Genomic DNA, 14,032 nt, shown 5'->3' with positions numbered 1-14,032 from the left:
GGTTATGGAGCAGCGGTTACGTAACTTTTGTTTCAGGTTTACATTTTTCCTTACGTGAAGAATTACATTGTAAAAACAAGCCATTGCAATCGAATTGCTTAAATCACGGGAAATTGGCTGATGTATACAAACATGTGATTTTATTTTTAAATTTTGTTAGTCTAATTGCCTCGAGGATTATTGTGTTTGTCATTTCTAGCTGTCTGTTAGCAATGTGTACATTTCACGTGAAAATATATAGCTTTAAAAGAGGGCACATCTGGCCATAATTAGTAAAAAAAATCAGCTCTTTCCTTTTAACATCCAAAGCTGAAACGGATAATTATACTGCATAGTGTTAATTTATAATGTCATGAAAAATTACGTAATTACGTGCTTAGAGTACGTACTTTGGGACTCGGCTGTAAAAAAAAAAAAACCTATGAAATTATAAATCCTCGAATGCCATTTGGTTTGGTTTTCTTTGATTCCAAGGTTGGTTTGTCACTTGTTCAATTACGGTGCCTGTAAACTCTGCTTTTTTTTCCAGTAATCACGGAATTTTTCATTGCCTCAGGGTAGCTTGAGGGCTTCGTGCCTGCCCTCCTGCTGCCAAGCTGCAGGGAAAGTGCAAAGACAAAAAAAAATTAAGCACGCAAAGCTCCAGAGAAGACTTTGTGCCGGCTGTCCCGTCTGCTCTGGGCATTGGAGACTCCGTGGCACCAGCCCCCAGGTGTCAGTTATCTCATTTCTTGGTGCAGTGGCCAAATTAACCACCTGCAAGGAGAAGTCGTATTCCATACAAACATATCACGAGCCCACACACCCACCCCCCAGATATATAGGCAGGCTGTGTGTATCTTAATTGAGGTGCAGCTTGCATACTGTATTTAAGAAGATAGAAATTAACCTAGAAATCATAATTCAGAAAATATGTTTTTTCGCAAAAACATTTCACTCTGGGTGGAAAAGTAAAGTACGGTGAAAATGAAGAATGGGAATCTCACTGTGAGCTTGGAAAAAACGTTACGGATAACAGGAGCTGCCCTTAAATGACTTGCTCATTTGACTGCTTGTAAAAGGATCTCAATTCTGTGCTTTTACACACTGGGCAGACATCTTGAAAGGTGTAGGAGTATATTCTTAGGTTTTTTCGGTAAAGTCACATAGGTAAAAAAAAGAAAATTAATAAACGTAAAATAAAAATCAAATAAAAATCACGGCGTTTCGGAGGCAACACAAGCTTCCGTCTTCAGATGGAACCGTCACAGCACGATAGCTGTATCAAGTAAGAGAAATTCCAAGAAACAGTTTTGTATATATACTGGTTGAGGGTAGGAGGAGCCAAGGTAGGCCCTGGATATTATTATTGTGAGGTTCGGTGCGGCTGAAGTACGTTGCTAAGAATGAGCCTTTGTTATGTAGACTGGTTGAACTGGGAGGTTCCAAGTGTTGTTAAGGTGCGGCTGATGTAAAGGTGCGGCTGCTGTAAATTGGGACTGAGCCTTTGTTATGTAGAGGTGGTGCGGCTGAAACCGCTGCTAGGAATGAGCCTTTGTTGTGTAGACTGGTTGAACTGGGAGGTTCCAAGAGTTGTTAAGGTGCGGCTGATGTAAAGGTGCGGCTGCTGTAAATTGGGACTGAGCCTTTGTTATGTAGAGGTGGTGCGGCTGAAACCGCTGCTAGGAATGAGTCTCTGTTGTGTAGACTGGTTGAAATGGGAGGTTCCAAGAGTTGTTAAGGTCCGGCTGATGTAAAGGTGCGGCTGCTGTAAATTGGGACAGAGCCTTTGTTATGTAGAGGTGGTGCTGGCTGAAACCGCTGCTAGGAATGAGTCTTTGTTGTGTAGACTGGTTGAAATGGGAGGTTCCAAGAGTTGTTAAGGTGCAGCTGATGTAAAGGTGCGGCTGCTGCGAATGGGACTGAGCCTTTGTTATGTAGATGAAACAGCACGTTGCTACGTTTCTGGTATTAATTCTAGATTTGCCAAATATGTGTGGTAAAACTTAAAGCAGGAAAACCAGTGTGTAGGAGTACCCACGATTTACCCCACTACACACGACCTATCCATCAACCGACTGTGGTGGCCCCCATTTCTACTGCTGAAATTGAGAACGATACGTATTGTTTCAGCGGACGTACCATTGCAACACGATACAAGTTCCTTATGGACAGGCATTGCTGATGTACATTGAATAAAAAATATATAACGATCACTTGAAATTGCAGTGAAAAACAAACTAAATTTAATTCCAAATGATTTTATTCATAATGCACTATGGCTAGATTTTTGGTTTCTTTTCACATCTATGGATTTTTATGTATCTAAAAATATAATTGTCCTGGGGCACACCCTTTGGCCATTTCTAGTTTTATGATATTCCCTGAATTGCCTCCATTAAATTTTGAATTGTAAGAAATACAATTTTCACGTGTCCCTTCAGGATCTTAAATACACTCGTTCATTATCAGTGTTACATGCAAATACATCATGCAATGAAAAGCAATCATAAAATATTAGAATTTTACACATGTATTGCAGGATACAATTTATTGAAGCCTTATCTACATTAACGGGTGTGTGTATATTTCAGGATTGTGATAACGCAAAGTATTGAAGATTCCTAATATCTTCAAATAAAAAAAAACATATCTGTGGAATGGCGACACGTGTGTATGCAAACATTGTTGTTATTTCAGCCCTGTATTTAACTTACAAAATACATTTTATCCCAATGAAATTGCTTCTCAAGATGCTGTACACACAGCAGGACATGCGCATCATGGGGATAGAAGGGAGGTAGTTACATGATTAAAGTAAGGTATGATTGCTTTCACCTTAAAGGTGGTCGTGGGGGGAGGGGAGGGGCAGTCAATCAGAGGCAAAGGAGTGGAAGGTGTTGAGACAAGACAATAGTAGGGGTAGGGAGACAGCAGCATGGATGGCCAGGGGGAGTAATTAAAACAAACCCGTTATAAAAAATGTATCTATGAAGATTAGTAGTGCCCTGGTGTATATCAGTGACACTATAGCTGACCACACAAGACAGGCAGAGGGTGTGAGTTTGGCATTTACGCTGCAAGCAAAGCCACTGGAGGTCATTAAGCTCAAGTGCAACTTCATAATGACCGTATTTACCCATAATTGGAGCGGGACTTTTTTTTATTAAAGTGCAAATCACCCGACTGGCCTTAAATTGAAGTTGGCTGCTGATAATGCACACCTGTGTCCAGTTATGTAACGGCTTTAGCAATGGCACAGGGAGCAATTTGAATGATGGTAATGTTGGGAAATTATATTCTGCAAAGGGGGACGACAGAAGTTGGAATCCTTACAGCAGTGGCATTATATTATTATTTTATTATGTTTTATTTTTATTATTTTATTACTTCCCTTCTACGTGACTTTACCGAAAGAACCAAGAAGAAAAAGTGGCATTGCTGTTAGTTAATTCATCATGAGCATGACGCTAGCTCACAACACAACCCCGATACAAAGCAAGTTTATACGTCGCGTAGACATTATTTTAACGGGTCGCCTTATATCCGCGTATAGGATGAAATGTGCCAAAATAGCAAACTACGTGTTCGCGTTGCGGTCACAAGAGAAGGCCGATTCTACTTGTCTCCATAACGAGTCACAAGGCGCGTAGGACACAGCAAATGCCGTGTGTGCGTCACCGCTGTGTGTGCGTGTGCTGTAGTGGTAGCGGTAGCCCGCTGCGGTAGTGGTAGCGGTTAGCGCTACGCTGCGCTACGAACCTGGCGACCCGAATTCGATTCCCGCTCACGGCCAACACCGGTGACGATTATGTGAACCGGTCCTGGGCTTCCCCTAGGTCGACTCAGCCTCAAATGAGTACCTGGTCCGGTGTGTGAACGTCGCCACTCGGGAGACACAAAAGGGCGTCGTTCTGGCCACCCACCCTCTCGTGTGCCGTGCCGGCCTTCATAGGTGCTCGCTAACAGCACTTGCCCCAACAGTCTGTTAAGGCTATACGGGGGGTCTTTGTGCGTTACCGCTGTACTTGCACACCTGTGCGTGTGCGTTACCGCTGTGTGCGCGCGCGTGTGTGTGTGTGTACCGTTACCGATGTATGTGCGTGTGTGTGTGTGCAGCCGAGCCAGGAGCCACCCCTACACTCGCCCTTGCGTTTTCCTCGTGTGAAGTGTGAAGTTAATTGAGCCACTCCGCACTTTTTTTCCTCCAGCCTGCATTGCATAAAGCAAATTGCATATTTGATTTCATACTTATACATTTTTTCGTATAAAAAAAATCTATTCATTTTAAATTACTGTTCCAAACTTTGGAGAGAAGATGAGTTGACCCTGGCACGCCCGGCGTATAGTTCATTTACAGACTTAGTCTCATCCTGCGAACATCACGTTCATTGGGCACGATGGAAAATGACAATTGACTCATTTTTCCTCTTGCGGAGGAGCACAGCGTGTTGAGCTCTATGTATGTAATCATATTTCATTGAGTTACGTACGAAATACTAATATTGAGCAGAGTCATCTGGGTTTCATCTGCAACTGCACAGCTGCATTTGACCAAGTACGCATGGAAAATGTGATCAATCCCGTACGATGAAATGCAGATTCTGGATTATGTGCCATTTAAAATATTCATATTTATAAACATTTGGTCATTTAAATATTTCACCTGGGAACAATCCCTGAAGGTGGACCGTCTCGTTTGCATTGGTGTCCATGGTAAGGCAGTCGATGGCAATGTCCATCCGTGCGTCAGTGCTTTACGTGTGTGTGTAGGTGTGTGTAGGTGTGTGTGTGTGTAGGTGTGTGTGTGTTTGTCGGGAGGAGGTAGTGTAGCAGTTATTTCCTTGTGCTACGAACCCTTCTACCCGAGCTCGATTCCAGCTCACGGCCAACACCGGTGGCGATTGTTTGAACCGGTCTTGGGCCTGGGCCTCCCTTCCATCGACTCAGCCTCAAATGAGGACCTGGTGCAGTGTGTAAACATTGCCACTCGGGAGACAAAGGCAGTCGGGCGTGGTGCTGGCCACCCACCCCCTTGTGTACTGTGCCGGCCTTCATAGGTGCTTGCTAGAAGCACTTGTCCCAACAGTCCATCAAGGCTATACGGGGGATCTTTGTTTCGTGTAGCCTTGACAGAAATTGCAACAAACGATAAATAACAACGACAGATTTCACTGACGGCCACGTAACTATGCATTGCATCGAGTACGCTGCTCAACGTCACAAATGAATTGAATTGCAAACAAATGTTTTGTCTAATTACTTGGTTAATTGTCTAATTAATTAATTGATCGGTTGCAACGTGTGACAGTGCGCTGACCTTTAAATGTCATCCAACAATCTGGGGGTGCATAACCCATGGCCTTTTATTACGGCAATAAAAGCCATGTCCAGGATGCAGACGTCGCTTGATTTAATTGTTTGGGACTTTCCACGCTCCATCATATTAGAAGAGTTGCCCTTTAAAGCTGGCTTAGGCGGACGACGCCTCCTTGCACAGCCTGACCCCGCGATTCTTTCGAGGCGTCGAGGGAATGATGATGTTGGAGGGGGCATGGCAAACTAAATTACGTAAAAACGTGGACGCGAGAAATTTGACTCAGGCATGGGTTCAATTTACACTGCTTCGCGCGTCATATTTGACATGGACACCTCCATACGGTGCTAATATGTTAGTTAACACAATTCATCTACCGAAAGAACCAAGAAGATGAATCCCTGCAGTCACGAAAGCTTTAAATCGAAATTTAACACAATTCGTTGTTTAAACGTTTAGGCTTTCGCGACCAATATCATCCATAATAGAGGTTTTTTGGAGTTAGATTGCGTAAATGTATAAATGTGTCGTTAAACCCGCTACCACCCGACACAGCCAACTAGTAGGGGTTGTCACGTAAACAGAACGTGCCAATTCGTCACTAGTACAGCACTAGTGCATAGTGTAGTGTATAGTAGTGTAGTGTATAGTAGTGTAGTGTATAGTGTAGTATACTAGTACAGCATCACCGGTGTGTTGGAGAGCCGTGCCACAACATTTACAATCCGAGTAGGATGTTTCGCCAGTAAGTTAGATCTAATTACTGGCGACGAATTTACACTTCGTTGTGTTGGAATGATGCCCCCCCCCCCCCCCCCCACATTTTTAAATATGGTGGATAAAATTCTAATTCAAGAAGAAGTAGAAGAAAACCTCAATATCTTGGCAGTGTGCATCATTGCATGGACTCACATGTTTGCAAGGGAGACCCGGTGCAAATGGAGAGCGTTGCCCTTTTTGTGTTCGCCAGTGGAGATTTAGCTACGTGCGCAGAGGGCTTATTGGCCAGACCAATTGGCAGACAGAACATGGGGGCAAAAGCTGCATTTGAGATTCAGTTGTGAGCGCCGCATTGAATCCCAGTGCCCAACAACTTCTCCCCCCCCCGCCCCCCGAATTCATATGCAATCATGTTCGCGGTGTATTTGTATTCAAGTGTAACAAGCCTTAATGGACAAGGCACTCGCAGAATAAGTGGTCGTGCAGCAGCAGCGGCAGCAGCAAGCAACCTCGCCTGCATTTGCATGACAGCATTTTGTGCGTGCGTGCCTGTTGTGTTATTTGCCGCTGCCTCCCCCGTGCGTTACGCAGATAGCATGAGCGTGTGACTCGGGGCTTGGCGCGTTTCGACCCGCGTGACATGGACGTGAATGAGCACCGGCCGTACCGCTCGCTGACCCAGAGCCGCATGGGGAAGGAGCCGCGCCACCTGGGCCCCTCCATGGATGCGCAGGGTTGCCGTGGACAGCCACCGCACCGGCTGCACAGCGAGGAGTGCATCGCCCTGCCCAAGAAGTCCTACAGCTCCAGCGAGACCCTCAAGGCCTACGATCAGGAGAACCGCTTGCTCTACGACAGGGAGGAGGAGCTGTCTCAGCAAGGTAAAGTGGTTGGCAACTCGGGTGACCGCAGATGGGTAGCGTGGCCTTATTAAAACAGGGTGGAGTGGCGGGGGGGGGAGATGACCCCGTCGATCTTAAATAAACTTGAAACAAACACCGAGCGGAATGGGTAACGGTGCGAGCTGATTTTGTCTGTCGTGCAGTCTGCTCTCGCTCTTACACCCTGTGTGTGTATGGTCACATAATGACAGTTGATGGCATCAGGAGTTGCTTGATGTATTGTGCAGTCGTACATCCTACGGGAGGAGGGAAGGGGGGCTTGGTTAACCGGCCCACGGCGTGAATTTCTTGAACGCGCCGCGTCACAGCGCGCTCGCGTTGATCGCGCGTAAAAAATGTTGTAATTGGCGAAGTCACCCGCTGGACTCTTCTCACAGTGATGCTGCGCAGGGCTCCAGTGGGACTAAAGTTAAGCGACCTGATAAGAGCATTGCTGGAAATGTCTTTGGAGGAGAGATGAAGACGGCTGTCGTTTTTGTGTCGTCGGGCCGATGTCCTTTCAATCCTTTTTTTGATACAAAATGTTGCATGTCCAGTGTATTAGACTATCGTGTACGTGTGTTTGTGTTTTTTTAAGATGTGAATTTAAAATGGTTTAAGATGGAAAAAAATAGATTGTACTTTTGTTGTTGGGAGGGTCTTTGCACGAGACGTTATTGAGAGCAGACATTTTTGTAATGCATTTTTAAACTGAATTAATTATGTAGAGGGAATTAATCCACACACTGGGTAGTTTTTAAGCTGTGCCCAGGAATCCCCATAGACCTATTGATGGTAAATTAGGCTTATTAGAATGATTCATTACATAGAAAGAAATCAATTATGTACACAGCTGGGAAGAGTGATCAACTAACTCTTATTAAATAAATTTGGGGCATCTTTTATGAATTGAACATGAACATTTTTAGACTTCCCAAGTTTTTCCCAAATGGGTTCTGCTGTGCATAAATTCAGCATTTCCCGAACCGGCTCCAGGTCTCGGGGCCCAGTCGAACACAACTCTCCGTGTTCTTGTTGGTCCTCGCATGGGCTCGATCGATCTTTTTCTCGAAGTGGAAAAAGTCACGCAGTTTTTTTTTACCTTCGGACCAGCTGTTCAGAGCCAGAACAGGTAGCATCCCAAAGCATTACAAACTGGGCATGTTGTATAACAATAACGAGCATTGCCTGAGCAATTGTACACGGTCAGGGGTGGTGGGTGGGGTTGGGGTGGGGGGGCGGTGACGTCACCGTAGTACACTTCCCGGGCCACGCGCCAGTCAGTCAGTCAGCCAGCAAAACTTTTATCTCATATTAGTACGGGAGTAACAATGCCCTGCATTTTCCCGGGGAAAACCTCGTCGAGTCCCAAAACTACATTTTAGGAGGGTCTTCCATTTGCATGTTTGGCCAATTCTATTGATGAGTATTCAGCACTTGCGATTAGCACGGTTGGTTACATACGGCTAGAAAGAAGTTCTACATACATACATTAGCAGCTGGGAGGAAATCAGAGTATGCGGAGAAAACTCAGATATCTGGTGGGCCGGTGATGGCACACACAACTATAATCCAGCACTATGGAGGAGAGAGTTTGTTGATCACAAACATGATGTGAAACTTCTTTCCCTTGGATGTCGAGATGCCGTACTTTGGCTTACCAAGAAAAGGTGGTGCAGCAAACATGTGGACTCCACATGTTCCATCTCGATGTGATATAGCGTTGCCCCCTCATACACGTGGGTTCTGTCTAGGTGCAGTTGGCCAAAACATCCCAATTTAGGGCCACATAGCCTGGGAAATTATTGGCGTGAGTTTTAGCTACCTTCCTGCTTGTCCATGGTTTCCCATGCCTCTGAATCTACAGAAAACATGCACATTTCAAAATTGTGATTTAATTTTTTTATATGTAGGCATAACAGCTAAAGCTCCATACAAATAAATTCGATCATCTATCATCGCGCGCTTTCAAATGCGCTTCTACGGCCGTCTGGAACGCTCTCTTCCTCCGATATAAGCAAGCGACTGGAGCTATGCACTTTTAAATCGATATTGAAAACTCATTTATTTAGAACTGATGTTTAGTTTGTTGTCCTTCCCGTGCACCTCCCATTAGCACGGCTGGTTATGTATGGTGTGAACGTTCAACATACATACATACATACTATGACATACTACTATTTCCTGGTCACCTTAAAGGCCAAGTCTGCAACGCCTGGAATTCCCAGGTAGTCTATCACCTAAGTATTAATCAGGCTCAACCCTCCGAAAATGTTCTTAAGATTTTATTAACACTTCCTTGGGAAAACCACCCCCCCAAAAAGTTAATTTTATTATATATTTCCTGAGCGAGCCTCACTCTTTGCCTTTCATTTATAGCTAAGCGCATAAACAATTAGTAATGTATCTTAAAGTGTACCTGCCTTTGAGTTTTGCATCTACATATATATCTGCACGTATACGATAGTCACCCACCACAGGTGTTATAGGCAAGAGGCTGTTGGTCAGCAAGGTGGACAGCATAGGTCCGTGTAGCAAAATCCATTCGTTGTGCTGTTACTTCAATACACTCACATCTCTGCTCCCTGTCTCAAGCAACCCGTCATACTGCCCAGTGTGGTGAAGTACAGTCATCATCGATCAGTCGATTGACACAGGGCTGTACATATACACAAGCTGAGCGCGGTACTCACTGCCTCATAAACACACACTTATATTTGCATACACTATATATATATATATATTGGCACAGTTGTCAACATGCCTCAATGCCAGCGAGCAGTGCTCAATCAACCTGACCTGTATTGTACATTGACATTTCGCTGTTGTTATTAAGACCACCGGAGACCACAGTTCAATGTAAAGATTTTTTTATGGTTTAAGGAATGATGCATGTATGAGCAGCAATGGCATTTTTAAAAAGCCACATTTAGAATGAACATGAAATCTAGATTTTGTTGTTGTCGTGTCCATGTTACGTGTGACCACCACAGTCAATCCATAGAATTTACATTCCATGCAAAGAACACATCTGACGTATGTTGGATTGCCACCTCCAACATACAAAACATCTGGACATATCACAGGATGAGGAATATCCTACGAGACTAGACTAATTATATTGAGTGATGTAGCATTGTTTTTGTTATTATTACACCACTGACATAAACCAGTACTTTTAATGTCCCGTGGAAAACTTACATATGTATGTCTATTTTGGACAGCTACTTCAAAAAGATGATCCTGGGCAAACCAGGACAGTTGGGCCATCTAAAACCCACCTGGTTCATTATTATACTGCACTCAGACTCAACGATGATCCCTTCATTATTTATTTTAAAACCCAATGCTTTCATATTTAAATTAAACTGTGAGCTGCTGCTGGTAAGTGCTGAACACAGAAATTGGCTCGTAAGTGCTGAACACAGCTGCTGATGCACCAAACATGTGATAGCATAGTCATCAGATATCACGCTGATATCACTTACATCTTTCCATTATCAATACCTCATTGAATTATTGATCGCAATTTTCGTCACCGATAGAGAGGTACGCATATGTCGGGGTGACCCCTGATGACCTTCTCTCGCTTCATGACGCTTGAACTCGAAAATCTGCAGCATTACACATTCATACGTCTCATTATTTAACTAATCACAATTATCAATGCGTTCTCATTGCAAACCGTGGAGCACTCTGCTTGTTTACCTCCGTGGGGAAAATTTGGATAGGATTTTGAACCCCCGTGGCTATTAAATTAAAGAGTTTAAAAGTCAGCAAGCGAAGGCGTTCGAACTAATAGCAAATGCAATTGTCACCTCCTGCTGCGCTCTTCACACTTACCCCTCCCTCCGCCACCCTCAAACTTTCCCTGTTGCCTACTTCTGCCACGACGATCATCACATACCCCGTCACCCTGTCACCTTTCAACCCAACCCACAACGCTCACTCTCTGGGACACCCAAATGTGAAGCAATGATGAGGTCTCCAGCTATGACGCATGCACAGCCTGCACATCAGTGAACTTGTTTAAAGCTCAGTGTATTATTAACTGTTAAATTGTACGTACGGAGCGAATGCACACGATTCTTTGAGGATTGATTTAAGGCTGCGAGATATTTTTAACGTTAGTTATTTTGTGTACATTTATGAAAATGGTGCAATTTAGCCAACAAAATTGTGATGGAATGCATTTATAATTTCTCTATATACTCATAAATTATTATAAATTTCAGTGGTAGCAGTGGTGCAATTGATAGTTCCTTGTACTATACAATCAGCTCCCTGAGTTCAATTCCCAGCCATTGCTAACATCAGTTGCCAGTGATCTCTGAACTGATCCTGGGCCCTCATCCTCAAACCCACACTGACCAACGTCATAAAATGATCCCGGTGATTAAAAGGCGTGGTAAGGCCTTCATACAGCAGTGGATTGACAGAGGGCTGTAAATGACTTTAATCAATATATACAGATATAATAAATAATTTTAATTTTATTTTTCACCTACGTGACTTTACCCAAAAAACCTAAGAGTATGAATCCTTGCAGTCACGAAAGCTTCAAATATAGAATTTTACTGAAATTATGCTTCTACATTCTTAAATGGATTGCATATGTAACATGGCATTTCCACAACTCTCCTAAAAAAATTATTGGACGAAGAAACCGAATAGAGAAAAAAAAAACATTAATTAACTTCATTTCCCAGTGCAAGTGCAATGTCCTGGGGTTTTTTTTTTGTAAACCGACCTGAGTAATGATTTTTGAAATATCGATGTTACTGTGAAGCTTTGTACAAAACGCAGGGCTCTTCAGCAGACAGGTAATTTTGTTCACGTGCCAAATTAGAACAAGGTGACTTGATCACTGAGTGTTGATCTTCACGCCTTGAGCTGTCGCTGCGTTGTAGAGAACAATGCAAGAGTGAAAAAAGTAAACGCAACTGCAATTCTGTTCAAATAGCAAAGCATTTATGTGTAAATAAACTTCCACAAGAAAATGCCTTGAAAATTGCTATAAGACCAACAATCCTTCTTGTATAGCAGCATAAATTAGTTGCACAATTTCGATGTTGAATGAAAATACTTATTTTTTATGATAAAAGCTCACACTTATTATCCTCTGGATTATGATATGCATCCAAAACTTGTGCTGGTGTCAACAGATGTATACAAATCTGATCTCACACACGAACGTATAAGATAATAAGACGCACCAAGGACTTTTGCTTCAAAGGGCAGGGCGACAAAAAATGCGTCCTATAATCTGGATAATTAGGGTAACAATTATAGTTGTTACGTGAAATATTGTATTGATACACAAGGAAGAGATATGGAGGAGAGAGTTGGGATTCGTTTGCTGTTCTCACCCCGATTGCTCGGAATACATTTTCAACCACCAAAGGAGCGACGCTTCGAGCAATTTCGATTTGCGTGCAGGCAAAGTTCCCAACCCAAGTCCGAATTGGCTGAATTCAGTTGCCCTGCTGTGTCTGTGGCGCGGGGCAATACCCCGAGGTGGCCCGAGCTTGATGTTGACTTGCGCGAAGCTCTTGACGTTTTATTTTTTAGGCGAACAAAGCTGCGGGCAAAACTCACGAGCCTCACTTGAAACCGCGCTCCTTCAGAGCCGTTATCAATCCCGTCGTTTATTCACGTGTTTTTTTTGGTTTGACGTCCGCCTTGAATGAAGTGCTGAAGTGTTCGCGGCTTTGTGTTTTCTTCTTCTTTGTTTTTTACTCGAGTGCTCGGCGTTGCGCGACCGTGCACCGTAGCGACGCGAAATTAAGAGCGTGGCGTTTAAAACTAATTAAAAAAATAACATTTTGAAGGGGTGGCAGCGTCCTGAAACTTTGAAGGGAAAAACTAAATAAAAGCGCGCCCTCTCTTCCCATGCTTTTCAACCTGATGCTTGTGTTGCGCCCGAAACGTCGTGATTTATTTTATTTTCTACCCACGTGACTTTACCGAACGAACCAAAGAGTATGGATTCCTGCAGTCGCGAAAGCCTCAAATCAAGATTGCTCTCTTCCACGAGTCGAGTGCCACGGCAAACACCCAGAGCCCTCGCTGCTGCTCTCTCCAGTACGGAGGAAGGAGCTTGTGGACACAGCCTGCAGCAGGAGTTGTTGGGTTCGTGGGGCAGCGAGGTAAAGGCGCGGCGCTGGGATTGCTTTGCGTGACTCGCTGGCCGAGGGGGGAACTCTAGAGAATCACGTCTCACCCCCCCCCATCCGTCCCGATTCTCTAGAGAGTATTTTTTGTTTGTTTGTTAACCGACTCTTCCACGCTCGCGGTTGTGAATTCGGAGAGCAAATGGAGTGGGGGGACCAGTCACGCTTTTACATTTTGTTGCACGCCGTTACAATGCCCGGAATACAAATCGCAAAGAAGGGGGCTTCTCCCTCCAGGTGAATGAATGTTGTGCGGGCATCGAGCATCTATATGGTAAAAAAAAAAAAACCCCAGCAAATGGCAATTGACCCTATTCGAAAAAAACAATTGGAATTCAGATGGGAAGAAATAATAGCCGTCACCTCCAAGTCCCCGTGCAGAATTGTATCCCTGCCCGTTTGGGAGTTCTGCACAAAGATAGAGGAGGCAGCAGAAAGGTGCTACAGGCAGGCAGGGATATCGCTTACGTGTGCCGATCACGCCCTAAATGCATTCGAGGGTTAATTAATTTCTTGTCACGAGGCTGAGTGGAGCAAAATTACGCTTGAATGCATAAATAATGGCTGGCTTGAGTAGCCGTTGGACGGACGAGGCGGGGGTTGGCCCTAAGCGTGTGAAGGGTAAACAATGGATAGGCGTTGAGGGCGAACTGAAAGTCACGCGAGGCAAGTGATGGTACAGGATGGAATAAAGCACAATTACAGCGTAACACGCGGTTCACGAAAAGTAAAAGTACCGGGGGTGATGAGTCAATAAAATTCGACGATAGGGCTTTGTAGAAAGTTGGACAAACATCTGCCTACTAGTGTAATTGGAAGAGTTTCTTCAAGGAAATGTATGTGAGCAGCAATCTCTTCGCCAAAGTCTATTAGAGCAACCACATATAATAAAAACAAATTATTTTGACAAATATTCATTTGTATTCATCATAAATTTACACAAGTAGGTTTACAGTGACTGC

The 14,032-nt window shown here is 44.0% G+C and overlaps 1 protein-coding gene across 1 annotated transcript in view; it reads left to right on the top strand.

The window, feature by feature from the left end:
• The window catches only part of LOC133350905 (teneurin-3-like), a 490,302-nt gene that overhangs the window by 128,212 nt on the left and 348,058 nt on the right, over window positions 1-14,032 (top strand). Inside the window, 1 exon segment of the mRNA XM_061565743.1 lies at window positions 6,612-6,897. Coding sequence (XP_061421727.1) covers window positions 6,657-6,897 — 241 coding nt within the window. The 5' untranslated portion in view covers window positions 6,612-6,656.

The sequence above is a fragment of the Lethenteron reissneri genome, chromosome 35, assembly GCF_015708825.2.
Source record: "Lethenteron reissneri isolate LAM-NWPU_2019-01 chromosome 35, ASM1570882v1, whole genome shotgun sequence".
NCBI classification, from domain to species: Eukaryota; Metazoa; Chordata; class Hyperoartia; order Petromyzontiformes; family Petromyzontidae; genus Lethenteron; species Lethenteron reissneri.
This window is presented reverse-complemented; position numbering and strand designations above follow the sequence as displayed.